Source organism: Petaurus breviceps, unplaced genomic scaffold, assembly GCF_028583685.1.
Source record: "Petaurus breviceps papuanus isolate PSGF00001 unplaced genomic scaffold, PetGlider_PUasm1.0 67, whole genome shotgun sequence".
NCBI lineage: Eukaryota > Metazoa > Chordata > Mammalia > Diprotodontia > Petauridae > Petaurus > Petaurus breviceps.
The window spans coordinates 5358567-5373814 of record NW_027186446.1 but is presented as its reverse complement, the minus strand read 5'-3'; the positions used below and the strand labels follow the sequence as shown (position 1 = coordinate 5373814).

The 15248-nt window shown below is 36.0% G+C and overlaps 2 protein-coding genes across 4 annotated transcripts in view; one reads left to right on the top strand and one right to left on the bottom strand.

The window, feature by feature from the left end:
* LOC138173928 (cyclin-K) overlaps positions 1-15248 on the bottom strand; it is a 269034-nt gene that overhangs the window by 150072 nt on the left and 103714 nt on the right. The window lies entirely within an intron of this gene.
* Positions 1-15248, top strand: part of LOC138173927 (actin-histidine N-methyltransferase) — a 137134-nt gene that overhangs the window by 111314 nt on the left and 10572 nt on the right. For all 3 annotated transcript variants that reach the window (XM_069103978.1, XM_069103977.1, XM_069103979.1), the window contains 3 exons: positions 2402-2460; positions 3316-3430; positions 11018-11092. In XM_069103978.1, coding sequence (XP_068960079.1) covers positions 2402-2460; positions 3316-3430; positions 11018-11092 — 249 coding nt within the window. The remainder of the gene's footprint in view (positions 1-2401; positions 2461-3315; positions 3431-11017; positions 11093-15248) is intronic.

The window sequence follows — 15248 nt, the reverse complement described above, 5'->3', positions numbered from 1 at the left end:
TTTTTTTTCAACAATAATACCCTACAAAAATCAATCTGTAAAAATTCAATTTTTTTTTCTTCAGGAGCAAATATGCTAAATCTTTTCAAATAAATAGCTGTAAGTACCAGGCATGGAGATATTCTAGAGGTATAGGTTCTGAATTTGTGCCAAATCTGGTCCCCCATTTTTGCTTGATTTTTGTTGAGTTTGTTCTTTTTTCATTATGGTAGTTCCTGCAGTTACCTTTGTTTTGTGGCAGGGCGGTAGCAGGTTATGTTAAAAAAAAATTGGTGAGTGTGGGGAGATTTCCACATAAGTCATGTAAAACCCTCAGGGGTCCAATTTTGAGAATTGCCACAACATGTCATGCTTAATAAGTAAAACTATTTTTTAAAATTTGCAGTAATTGTGACATATGGCATAGTATACATTATACTTTTAAGAAGCATATTGTAATGCTTGCAAGCAGCAAAAATTGAGCTTTCTTATTATTTTAGTTTAAAAAGATGAGTTTTGTAACATTATAAAAATGTCTTTAAGTTCTTAATTTTGTGCATTAAGACCATACAAAAATTTTTGGAATCAAATTTTTAATCTTAAAGTTCCATTTTTAAAAAATTATTTGATTAGACTCTAAATCATACTCATTCCCCACTTTTAATATTGTAAATAAAATGGGAAAGCTATGGTTTAAGTATGTAAAAATGTTTTTAGAAATAAAAGAATGCCATGCTTTGAAACTCAACCTCAAAAATCATCCATATTTGAAAAAAAAAATACAATTAAAAAGCTTCAGTTTTATTCCTAGGCTACGCATATTTTTACATCTTGTCAAACAGTGCGAATAACTTTAATGTAAATGTCAAGAACTATCTCCATAAGTGACCTGTGCTTGTCTCAGCTATGTATTAAATCAATAATGATTTCATTTAATTTTATTTCAGTAACATTTAAGTGCCTACTGTGTACAAAGTACTATGCTAGATTATAAATTTTCCTTATTTAGCAGATCTTTCAATCCTTGGTTAACAGTTGAAAGCTACTTGCCTAATCATTATATTATTTTGCATATTGACTTGAGATTTGTTTGCTTTATTTTCGTTTTTATAGCAATTTTAGTTTTGTATGAATATGTGACTATACTTTGGTTCTTTTTCTTCCAAAGGGTTAAAACAGGGCTGAAGACTGGAGGGGGTGGGGGGAAAGCAGGCACCTGGGAGCTAACACCCAATTGGCAGCCTTTTGTAATATATAATTTGCCTAAAATTGCGCACTGAGCACAAGCTTTTGTTTTCTAATTGATTTACGGTTTGAGCCACTTTTACCTCATCCCCTACTGTCCTGCACACGGTGCCAGCGAGTACATTACAGTGAGAGATGATAAATTACCATGCACTTGTGATGCTAATGCGTCAAGAGTAAAAACTGCATACTACATAGAGCTTCATGCATTAACAGTGGTGCAAAGATACAGCCAAGCAAAATTTCATTTGTAGCTCAGAAATAACCATTTGTTCATTTGATCACTTACTGCAATCTGTCTATCAGACTATAATTGAACTTGAAGATTGAAATTATACAGTTACAGCTTTTAATTTCTTAATTGAGGCAAAGTTTTAAAGTGCTTGAAAGGTCTAGAGTGAGGTGGGTGGCAGGGTGGGCAGAGAAGATATTAAATATACTCTCATAAGTGCTAGATTTTAGATATTTTGTAAACTGTTCTTTTGTCCAGAAAAGTACAGTAAAATTTTTAAAAGACTTAAAGATTTTATTTTAACTAAATATCTTTAGTCATTTTGATATAATTTGTTATCTCACATTTAATTATTTCTTGACATTGTATTTTTCTTGATTCTGGATACATGTGTGCATGTAAAATACACTTGAACAGTACAGAAATATATTTCCCTCCAACTGATGTAAATCGGGGTAAATGAAGCAACTTTTAATTTATTAGTGTCTTTGAATATTCCTTTTATTGGCATGAGAAAAGATTTGAAATAAATTCATAATGTATCCTTGAGCATTAATGAATAAAGATGCAAGAAAAGGATAGGACAGTCATACTACTTTTGAAGCTTCGTGTTTTTACTAGATCAGGCATTTATAGTACAATTATTCTCTACCTTTTGGAGAGTCGGTCCACCTTAAATTTTATTTTTGTGTGGTGTCTGTGGGTTCCAGTCTCGAAATATGAAGAAGCAGATTTATGGCGGCTGCTGGGCACAACAAATTAAGTTGACAGTGATGTATGAGAGCATAATAGCATGATGATCCCTCTGTAGCACGGCTGGACGCCTCCTGCTTCATTTGGCTCTTGTTAGGATCTGTTAGGCAGCTAAATAATGAAATTCTGCTGACTGATTTCTGTTTTCCCCTTTTTCTCTTTCTCTCCTTTCTTAAAACTTCTAATTCCCAGACCCATCCTAATGCCAACAAACTGCCCTTGAAGGATTCTTTCACTTATGAGGACTACAGGTTGGTATGCTGTGTTTTCTAAGGTGGGGTTTTTCATGTGAAATTTGGGGTCTTAGAAAGTAAGGAAAATGCTTCAATAAGAAGTAAGCCTGCTGTGACCATTTAAAACATCATAACAGTGATACTCTTTCAGAAGTTATAATGAATAGAGTGGATAAGTATCAGTATTTTAATAGCCATGTAGAAATTGCCATTAAACTGGAGTGGAGGAGGATTAGTTTAGATACCGAATGGCACTTGAGATTAAGATTAGTATGGTAGTCTGGAAGTTTTTTTCCTTTTTAAGTAGAATATTTTAGTGTAAAGTAGGGTCATCTTTTTTGAACAAAAAGACTTAAATCACTATGCAAAATAATCAGAAAATAATGTACACCACACGATGCAATTCTTAGAGGATTTCTGATCATAAAATAGTAATAGACTTTACTTTTCATTGAGGCTGAAATTGAAATAAGATGCGGAGTCAGCATTTGATTAAAAAGGAGGTTAGAGAGTTTCTTTTTATAAGGAATGAGATGTTATTTGTAATAAAGAGCCACAGCAAACCTTATTGGGCCCATTAATACCAACCTCATAATACCCCCTATTCCATCTCTGGTTCTCCTTTTTGTGGAAACAAAACATATCCTTTCTCAACTCTTCACTTGATGATTTCCTTTACTTTTTTTCTTCCTTTTACCCTTTCTTATACTTAAACAGTGTTTAAAAAAAAAACAAAAACTAAATGTTACCTTCCTTGCTTGAGGAGAAGGCTTTGAAAATTTGTGGGAACATAAACTTAGTTTCTCATTATTATACTTTGATGTGCATTTAGATCTCTGCACCCCAAATAAAATGAATTTCTCACTCTTGCAGGTGGGCAGTATCTTCTGTTATGACACGACAAAATCAGATTCCGACTGAAGATGGTTCCCGGGTGACACTGGCTCTGATTCCTTTATGGGATATGTGCAATCACACCAGTGGACTGGTAAAAATTTCATTTATATCATTTATAAGCATTAAGGTTCAATAAAATGCTGAATTATTGTTAAAATTAATGGCCTTTTGTCATTATATTTTTTTTAAATTTCATTCCACCTGCCCTTCTTACAGACACATATACACAGACATGCACACAAATGCACACACCTCTTTGTGTGTCAACCATGAACCACTGATCATCATTATTAAACTTTTTACTGTGCTATAAACTGAGCTAACTTTCTTTTTTTTTTGTAGAAACAGTTTATTGTATTTTGAGAATTTTCTTTTTTACCCTTTTAATTTTTTCATCTCTGCTGTTTTTTCTTCTTCACTTTCTATCCATTTTCACTTTTGTATTCGTGTACATGCTTCCCTGTCCCCTACCCTTTCTTTATAGCACACTATTAAATATTTCTTCATCTCTGTTCAAAGAGGTTTTTTTTTTTTTGTTACTGATATTAGGGTTGGAGAAGTGAACTTCCTCTTGGCCTGGTTCCTGGTTGCATTTGGCATCATTAATTAATCAGGGGACATTTGTGATATAGGACAGACTTAGGAATTTTTAGGAATGGTATTATCACAGCAGTTTAAATTGGTTTTTTTTTTGTTTATTTGTTTCGCTTTTATCACCCCAAAATAGTATTATAACTAAGAGTTATTTTGTGCACAGGTGAATATGATAGTGCAGAGGAGAACTAGACTATTGTTCTTTATGAGTAAAATGGTAACATATTGCAGAAAATTTTCAGACATTTCTGAAATGCATTCTTGTGGCATGTGTAGTTTCTTTTTTGTTACATGTCATTTGCTTTTTTAGAAACAACATAAATAAAATAATTAAAAAGCATTTTATAGATAGCAAAATTAAATTAGAAATGTATCCATAACTTTAAAATGTGTGTCAAATACATGATAAAGAAATCTCATTGCAAATTTTAAAAGACATATCAACAGGTATCCTGAAGTAATTAGATGAGAAAACAGGCTCCTACTCCCCCCAATTTTGCATTTACATTAATTTTGAAATTTGCTCATATAATTAAACATAACAAAGAACTGACATTTTTATTATTTGTGGGAGTTATTAAATAATTTTCTTTATTCGGTTTTTAATTGTTTTTCATCAAGACATTCGAAATCCAGTACATTTGTTCAATGTAAATTGTTAAATTTTTCAAATGTGTATTAGTGTCTATCTGTCACTTTTTTCCTAAATTAAAAAAAAATGAATTCACAAATTAAAATGATGAACCAGTTTGGACCAGTAACAAAAGTCATATATTTTCAAAAATTTTTTGAACTGGAACAAAATTACAATATCAAAATATTTGCTGAACCAAACCTGAACTAAATTAGTACATCATTTGGTTTCAGTCCTTGCCAAGAGCATCACTGATATTTAGAAGGTATGTCATATGACATCTTCCTTCTGGTTGTTTTTCCTACATATTTTTCTCAAAAAAATAAATAAAATCCTCCCCACCTTTAGAAATATTTTCTGTTTTTCCAAATATGAAAATAGCATTTTCTTGGTTTTACTTTGATAGATTCTTATATAACCTTCTGAGGTTGTAGATTAGCAATGTTAGCAATGATTTCCTAAGAAAATGATGTTCCTGAAAGGTAAAATTAACTTGGTTGACCAGAATTTCTCTTTTTGCATCTGGCATGATTTTTTAAAAAATTCTCTACCTATCCTGACTATATCACTAAGGGAGTGGGTAGAAATTTGTAACCCAGCAACGCTGTCTGCTTCCAGCAATGTCCCAAAAACCTGGTTATGGAAGCAAAAAGGGAAGAGTTTAGTCTATTTCATCAAAGGGAAACCAGTGTTAGCCAATTGTAGTTACAAAAATAATAACATTCAGAAAATGCACATACCATCCCCCTGAAATGTTGGGTGGTGTGAACCATTTTCCTGGGTTATTCAGGCTTTTGAATAAACAAATTTAAACAACTTTTTCATTTATATTCATGAACTATAAGAAGGGACTTAAAGAAATTCTTCATTTGCTCTTAAACTTATATAAAAAGAAGCTGCTTTTCTAAGGGTTGTCCAGTTTAAGCAAAGAAGGAAGACTCTGTATGTGGTTTTGGCCATTGTAATACCCCAAGTGCACAAATGTCTTATATCAATTACCAGTTCTTTTATTTGAAGTTGTGAAATTTCAACCAGCTAGGATCAAAGGCCATCTGAAAATAAGAGCAGAATTAACAGAGGTATTTTTTTAAGGCCTTTCTAAGTGGCATATTGAAAATAATAATAACAAATCCATTCATCAAGGCAAAATAGCTTTCACTTTTAGTGTGGTTTTCTAGGTCTTAGGAATGCAGAAGAAAAAGTAAAGAAATAGGTTAGTACAGGTATTGAACTTGATCGGAACTGGTAGGTCAAAGAGTAAGAGCAAATGAAACCCTTAAGGAAAGTAAATTATAACATCTTAGACTTATCAGTGGAGGTCACCAGATATTGGAGAACTTCCCAGTAATTGAATAGTGTTAGCTGTTCAATGTTTGCTTTTCAGTGTTGATGATCACATTCTCTGCTATTTTTCTTCCTTTTTCTTTTGTCTTTTCTGTTCTGTTGCCTTTTCTCTGTTTGGTTTAACCTTATTCTCTTACATTGTTAAAACTATGAGAGAAAGTGAAGTAAAACTTAAAAGTTAGTAGTAATTCTCTGTAACTTCATGTAATGGTTCCCATGTCTTCTATTTTACTGTGTGACTCTGGACTTCAGTTTCTTCCTCTGTAAAATAAGGTTATATTATTACATTATCTCAAAGGCCCCTTGTAGCCCTAAACTCTTATGTCCTGTGATATATGGATGAAAGGAAACAGTAGCATAAACATAAGTCAGAATGCTATTGCCAAGAAGTCAAAATGATAAAAAAAACATCTGGGAATTTTGTAAAGGAAATTCTTAGTAACATACGGGGTTCAATTAAATAGTCCTTGATGTCCCTTCCAACCTTAGTATCAGTGATTCTCAGAAAAGTCTTCTGTGCTCAGGTCTATAGTAGATTATAGTGCTAACTTGGGAATGTCAAAGTTTTAAAAAAGATTTGGGGAATTTGGATAGTTCAAAAATAATAAAAGCTGACATTTCTTTGGTACTTTCTATATTATAAAAAAGACTTTCCTCACTAACAGCTCCATAAGGTAAGCAGAGAAGAAAGTTGCAGTTCAGAGAAGTATGGTGACTTCCCCAAGTCATAACCAGATTATGCTGGACCTAGACTTGACATTATCCCATGCTCCCTCCTTAACATGATTAAAAAACTGAAATATAAATTCTATGAGAAAAAAAAAACATTTTAATTTAAGGTTAACTTTCCTAATAGTGGTATTCCTAGATGGAAAAAAGGTCAGCATTTGTCTATCAGTGGCAAATTTGAAAGTGATCCAATAGTATTCCTGAAAAATAGAGTTGTATCAGCTAACTCTCCAGGGCTTCTTCTGGATGAGAAATGGAAATTCCCATGGTGAACCAACAAGACCTGAGAATACAATCCATGTCAACTTCTTCCCTACTGCTTCATTTGGAAGGCTGTTGTAAATCCAGCCTTGAGCAGGGAGGGAGTAAATACTCACTGACTCCAATTTCCCCATACTTCTTTGAATTAAAACTCTTTTCATCCTTGGATATCGGAGTGAAAAAGCTTTCATACTGATACATACAGGTTTGGACACAATTTTTCTTTTTACCTTTACTTCAAAACTTGGGACACAGGTCACACTTTGCATGTTACTATGAAAATGTTGTGTGTGGAAATCTAGTCTTTGTCATTACAATATTCCAATTGCTTCTTAGCAACCAAAGCTTTCTAAAGTTATTATTAGTCAGAGGAAGTCATCTCTTCAACAAGTTCTCCCCCCCCCCCGCTTAATCGCTCCATACTTATGATCTTGACATATATAATTGCCACAAAGACTGACTGTTGATTGGCTGTGTTGAGAATTGAAGAGAAAAGGCATTATTCCATCTTTCAAAGTTTATTTCTAAGATAGTGTTTCTAAACCAGAAGAAATAAATTAGATGTTCACAATACTTGAATTTTTTGCTAAAACACATTTATTTATCTGATGTTTTAATTACCTGATACAGTTGTTAAAAATTGGTTGGCCTACGTTTGCCAAATATGCCAAAATGTTTGGCCTTCCATCTCCTGCTGGGTGCTGCTTCTCCCTTAAGGAAAGGCTGCTGGGGGTCAGACAGGGCATCTTCCATCTATAGCAATACAAGGGATCTTCCATATCCTTCAGCTAGCCCAATTCCCCAACTGGCTTATGGAGAACCTCCAGTGCAAAGGAAAACAACCTTCCCTTTGACTTCAGGCCTCCCATCTCCTGCTGTGCCTGTCCTTTGAGGGTAGAGGAGCGGCACCTTCCACTCATTGATGAACATTCTCAAACCTGGTCATGCCCTTTACATCCCAGAGCCTTTGAACTCCTGCCGGTTATAATCTAAACCTCTAACCCCTACCATCCCACTCAACCTTTTCACCCCAAAGTTTCATCCTAATAACAGCTAGCCTTTACACTGTGTTCCCTGGAATGCCAGTTTCATAGGCAAGAAACTTCTCATCTTAAATTGTCCTTTTCCACCCCTTTCATCTAACTCTTACTTTAGCGTAGCTTGCCCTTCATGACACAGCCTCCCTGGCCACCCTTTCTAATGCTGGATGTGTCTTCATTCTCAGCTCACTGGTCCAGGCAGGGGCATTGGAATCCTCCATACTCCCCATTGCCACTTCCTGGTTCTTCCCTGCCATAGTCACTCTGTAACTACCCATTCAAAATCCTTGTAGCTCTTGTCTACAGACCCACAGGTCTTCATCAATGAGTTCAGTACACAGCTCATAATTTTTCTCTCCTCCCCAACTTCTGCTCTCATACTAGGGGACTTCAGTTTGCATAATGCCTCTCTCAGATACCCTAACTTCCCAAGAACTATTCCTCCAACCTACCTCAGCTGCATGCAAAGATGATCATACCATTGATCTTACTGTTACCCACAAATGTACCACCTCCACATTCAAGAATTCTGAAATCCCTGTATCCTGCCACAATATATTGACTTTTCACCTCTCCCTCTTTCTTCCCTTACAAAACCCTACCCTTCATCCTCACTGTGACCTCTTATCCCCGGACTCCTCAATTCTCTCCCAGCTTTCTTCCCTGCACTAGCCCCTCTCTCCTCTTCTCTCTATCTTGACTCCTTGGTGAACAAATTGAGTTCTCTTGAATTCCTAACCCTTTATATCATATCACTGATTATGCCCAGCCAGGCCTCAACCTTGGATCACTCCCACCATTTGTTGCCTTCAGGCCTACACGTGTGCTTTTGAATGAAGGTGGAGAAAATCACATAGCCATTCTGACTGTGTCCACTGTAAATTTATATTACACAGTCTCAATTGGGCCCTTGCTGCTGCTAGGCAGCCCTACTTTACCTCCCTTATCAACTCACTAAAGTACTCTCCACAGTGGCTTTTCCAAATCTTTTCATCCCTTTTCAAGGCTCCCATGGCTCCCCCTTCGTTCCCCACTCTCACCTGAGAACCTTGCCTCATATTTCACCGAAAAAAATTTAACCCATTCACTTGTTTCCTTTTCTCCTCTCTTTCTTATCTATCACTCAGGTGCCTTCTACCACTTTCTCCTCCTTCACCCTTGTCTCACATAGTGAAATGGCCTTACTTCTTAACCCTCTACTTGTTCAAATGATCCCATTCCATCCCAGTTTATCCAGCATACCTGTCACCACCACTCATTCACTTAGTCTCTCCTCTACTGGCTTATTCAGTATTATCTACAGACATGCCCATGTCTCCCCTTTCTTGAAAAAAACCCTCACTTGATCCTTCCATCCCAACTGTCATCTTATATCTCTTCTGCCCTTTGTAAATAAACTCCTAGAAAAGGTCATAGGTACCTATACTTTCTCCCCTCTCACTCTGTTAGCCCTTTACAGTCTGACTTCTGACCTTATCAATCCACTGTTGCTCTCTCCAAAGTTACTAATGATCCCTTAGTTTCCAAATCCAATGACTTTTTCTCAGTCCTCTTTCTCCTTGACCTCTCTGCAGCTTTTGATGCTGTTGATCAGTCTTGTCCTTGATACTTTCTTCTCTCTCGGTTTTCAAGACACTACTCTCTTCTGGTTTTTCTCCTACCTATCTGACTGCTCCTTCTCTGTGTGCTTTGCTGGATCTTCCTCCAGATCAGGCCTTCTAAACATAGATATCTTACAGGATTTTGTCCTGGGCCCTCTTTTCTTCTCCCTCTATACTACTTAACTTCATGATCTCATTAGCTCCCATGGATTTAATTACCATTTTTATTCTGATGATTCTCAAATTTACCTTTCCTGCCCCAGTCTCTGTACTGACCTCCAATGTCACATCTCCAGTTGCCTTTCAGAGATCCCAAACTGGATGTCTCAGATATTTGCTAACTAAAAAACCCATGTGCTTCAGAGGTTTTTTTAGATCTTTTATTACTCATTTGTGAAGTGAGTTTGTTAGCAAATATAGTGTTGTAGAAAGACAAGGGATTAGGAAACTTCAGTTAAAATCCCAGTTCTTCCTGCTGTGCAGGACTACACAAGTGACTTTGCCTCCTTGAATTCCAGTTTTTTCATCTGTAAAATAAACAGACTAGTTACTTCCTATCATTCCTTCCAGCTTTGATGTTCTGCTTCTCTGATGACCCTCTGATGGTTGCCTAACAACATACTAATTGCTTGGGAGATACACTGAGTATCAGACCTAGTCAACCCAGCCCTCAGAGACCTCAGAGCCTATAGTCTAGATGAGAACTGTTGTACTGTCTCATGTTAGGGCATTTCTGAGGTTGAGCTACTCTGTAAAGTGCTCAGAAATCTTTGCATTATAGGCAAAAGAATTGCAATAATGATAAAAATGAAATTATCATTTTAATTTTATTTTTCAATTTCTTTTACTTACCTAAGGGGTCTATTGTCAAGATTTCAGAATAAAATATGTATCTGTTATAGAATGAATCTTTTCCTCTTTTCTCGACCCTGTATACTGCCTTAGAAAACCCTCTTCAGTCTCTCAGAATAATTACCTAATTTCTGATAAAGGGATTGTTTGCAAGTAAATTGGAGTTCTCCAAAAATAGTATTCCCCAAAGAGCTGGAGTTATCCATTCCTTTATTGAAAGAAAAGAATGTACTGGCAGTTGATGAGTCTGACAGAATTCTTACCCCATTGATTCATTGTCACATGAGATGGTCTGTGAATGCAAGTACTTTGTAATGAACTTTTGTTTTTGGTTGGGATACCCTCCTTAAAATCTGTGGAATGTATTTTCCTTAGAGAATTTCTTTTTCTTCAAGTAAATTAATTTTTTCTATGACATTTTCTAGCATAGATACAACTAATCTGAGCTTTTTTGCAGTTATTGTGACAATTCTTAGAAAATATTCAGGGATGATCTCCAAGTATATAGATACCGAAGGATATTGTTCTACCTTCAGTTCTTCCCAAAAAGGCAAAATTAATTTGATTAAAGAGAATTATAGATATCTTCATGAATTTGCTTTATTCTCTTCCTTCTTGACTAGATTACTACTGGTTACAACCTAGAAGATGATCGTTGTGAATGTGTTGCACTACAAGATTTTAGTGTTGGAGAACAGGTAGGTTCCATACAGTGCCCATATATTATGTAGATTGAAAGGTTGTTATCAGGTAAATTCTATGTAGTTATGAATTCACTTGTGTAAAATTGAATGAAAATATACTTGCATTATAGAACATGTGTTAACTGCAACACCCAACACTCTTTGGAATATAGAATAAACATGTTGTAATTTAAATTGGATTTTGTTCTATACTCATTAAAAATAAGGAGCAAAATATGACTAAAGTGAACATTTGTAACAATTTAAGCTAAGAATAAATTTTGTTCCAATGTAACTCCAAATAAATATTGGAATTTTGTAAGAAAATACTTTTAAGATCTTACTGTTTTATTCTATTCCCTTTCACATTAGCAATATAAATGAATGTCTTTTAATTTCTGAAGAAACTGTGGTCTGGTGGTAAAAATACAACATAGAGACAGGAAGCTTAAGATCTATTCCTGTCATTTCTGTATTTAAATCTATAAAAATTCTCCTTGTAATAATTTTTTTCAGGAATTAATCTTTTTCAATAAGTTATTGCATTATACTTCTGTATAACCTGCTTTATTTCTATTGATCTTATAAATATACACATCTTATAAAAAATAAAATAATTTAAGGCTGTTGTTACAATCCCAGTTGAAACTATAGAAAAGTCTTAGTCTAGCAAAAGTATTGAGCTTCCATTTCTGAAGGAATGTTTCTATAACGTACTACTTCGTGGAGAATTGCCGCATGATCTAGTAATAAATTTCTGATACTCATTGCTTTAAACTCTTTTTCAAGAATAGACTCTCCTGTATAAAAAGGAGAGGAAGAACATGATAAATTTTAAAATGCAATCTTAAAAGTAATAGACTTGCTGTCCATTGGAAGGAGAAGAAGATAATATAAAAAAAGGTCAGATGAATTCAGGGATCAGGGATCCTTTGTATGATGCTAATACCTCATTTCTGCTTCAGAGTAGTTATTGAAAATTATGCTTTTCCTCAGCTCATTTCAGTCAGTGGGGGAGTGTTGAGAAAATTGCACGACTTGTTTACATTTTATCAGAGAGTAAATTTTTTAAACTATTAAGTGAAAATTTTAAAATAGGTAGTAGTAGTTTACTTTTTACTGAGGGTGGACAAAATGAATATATTATGTACACGTATGTATGCATAATGCATGTAAGTAAATACAAAGAAATTTGGGTGGGGTACAACAACTGAGAGGGTCAGAAAAAAGGCTTGAAAGTATTAAATAAGTCTAGGAAGGGAGGGTGGTGACAGATTGTAGAGAGTTTTAAATGCCAGACTGAGCATTTGTATTTATCCTTAAAGGTAATAGAGAGCCACAGAAAATTTTTGTGTCAAAGAATGACATGATCGGTCCTTCCTGGCCTACAGGAAGATCATTTTAATTGCAATATGGAGAGATTGGAAGCAGGGAGACCAATTGGTACTGTTATAGTAATCCAGATAAATGGTGTTGAAATAGTATAATGACAGTATGAGTGTAAAGAAGACAACTGATGCAAGAAATGTGGTAAAGATAGAATTGACATGATTTGGCAACTGATTGAAAAAAGGAATGAAAGAGAAGGAAAAGTTAAGGATAACTCTGATATTGCAAACTTAGGTTTGGAGTGTGAATGAATGGTGCCCTCAACAGAAACAGGGAGGTTTCTAGCAGGAGTGGATTTAGATGGGAAGGTGATGTACTTCATGTTGAGCTTGAGATACCTAAGAAGGCATATTGAAGTAGAGAAATCTAATAGAAGGTTGACTGTGTGGGCCTAGAGGAGAATTGTATTGACTGTGAAGCTTTAGGAATCATCTCTATAGAAATGTTAATTGAGCTGATGAGTAAAAGTATACCCAAAGGCAAGAGAAAAGCCCAAGACAGCCTTGGGGGACACCTGTGGATAGTTGGGTAGGAGACTGATAATAATCCCACAAAGAGGAGTGGGTGAGGTCTAACAGATAAGAAGCAGATTCAAGAGAGAACAGTGGCATAGAAACCAAGAGAAGTAAAAATATCTAGGAGAAAATGATAGTCTCTAGTGTCAAAAGATACAGAGAAGTCAAGTAGGATCTAAACTAAGCCAAGGCCATCAGATTTAACAGTTAAAAAATCATTGATAACTTCAAAGAAGTATGGGGAAATTGGAGTCAATGAGTATTTACTCCCTCCCTGCTCAAGGCTGGATTTACAACAGCCTTCCAAATGAAGCAGTAGGGAAGAAGTTGACATGGATTGTATTCTCAGGTCTTGTTGGTTCACCATGGAAATTTCCATTTCTCATCCAGAAGAAGCCCTGAGAGTTAGCTGATACAACTCTATTTTTTCAGGAATACTATTGGATCACTTTCAAATTTGCCACTGATAGACAAATGCTGACCTTTTTCCATCTAGGAATACCACTATTAGGAAAGTTAACCTTATTAAAATGCTTTTTTCTCATAGATTTTTTATTTCAGTTTTTTAATCCTGTCAAGGAGGGAGCATGGGATAATGGTGAAGTGTGGTCATAAGACAGAATGTAAAGATGTGAGAAGTAAGCGTAAAATGGAGACTGTGAGTATAGACAGCCCAGTCTAGGAGTTTGATTGTGAAAGGGAGAACAAATGTAGGATGATAGCTTGAGGAGGAAGCAGGGTCAAATGAAAGCTTTTGATAAATGGGGAGATTTAGATGTATTTCAAACAGTGGGGAAGCAGCCACTTAATAAGGAGAGATTGAAAATAAGAGGGTGCAGGAAAACTCAGAGACAAATTCCCAGGAGAAAAGGAGGGGAGGTGATGGGGTGGGAGAAAAGGGATTAAAGGTACCAGTAAAAGAGTTGGCTTTGGTAAGGAAAAGAACCAATTCTTCCTCAGGAACTAAAGCAAAGGATAGGAAAATGGGAGGTGGCAGGTGGGAGTATGAGGTATAAGACTTTTGAGGTGTGGAGTGGAGAAGAAAGGCATGAAGAATGACCTCTTATTTTCTCAGGAAAGTTGGAGGCAAGGTTTTCTCTGTTCAAAGGAATGGGTGAAAATGTGTTATAATGGTCTTTTTAAAAAGTAGGTTTGGAACTGCTACTTCAGGGAGTATGTTGGAGAGTCAGCCCTAGAAGAATAAAAAAATTAGATAACAGATCTGTAATGGTCCTATTGATGTAGTTGGGTTACTTCCCCCATCAATTGGCAGCACTCACATAGGAGCATAGAAACCAGATAGTGGAAGAAGCTTTAGGTGGAAATTTGGCACACACAAGGGAACAAGGGACTCAAAGAAAAAAGACAGTCTTGATGAACTGTGAAGCTCTAGGGTTGAGACTGAAGGGAAGGTAGTGAGGTTAGAACAGAGGTTCTGGGAGGTGCTGAAGGTGGTAAAGGTGATGAATCATTTTAAGAGGAGTGAGGCAGAGGAGATTATGATTAGAGATGGGAATTTCAGAGTTCTGGATCATGGAGGTAGCATAGTAATGAATGACAGTAAAATCTAAGGTATAACCATCCTTGAGGTGGCAGAGATAGCAGAAGAGGACAGGGGTTGGGATGGAGAGGCAAATTATAATCCAGATACGGAATCCACTCCTTGAGAAGAGAAGAAAGGATTACCTGAAGAGGAGAGATGACTGTAACAAGCATCTCTGTAGACTCATATGGATAAAGGAAGTGAACCTCAAAAGAAGAGAGATCATTGTGTGATGACAGCCAAAGGTGAAGAAGTGAAACGAAGTTATTTGCCAACTCCTCTTGTCTCTGGGTGATCAGATTGGGGTGTGAGACACAAGAGATGCACTCAGTCCTAGGCAGGAATACAATGTATTCTGCGAGTGCAGGGCCACGAAAAGAGTGTGCAAGTAAGAGGATTAAGACAAAATGAAGTTTGTTAGCAATGGAATAGAAGCTCCAAAAAGCAGAATAGAAGAGAGGAATTGAGCATGGTAGAGACATAGCAAAGGGAGAGCTGAGATGAATGGAGACGAGAGAGCAGGAAATAGTAACAGAGGAAGAAAGTTTCACCTGGGACATGGAGGGCTCTAAATAACAAGAATCTAGGAGAAGGTGGAAATTGAAAAGGCTAGGATAGGGGCAGGTGGGTGGCGCAGTGAATAGAGCACCAGTCCTGGAGTCAGGAGGACCTGAGTTCAAATCCGACCTCAGACTCTTAACACACAGACACACACACACACACA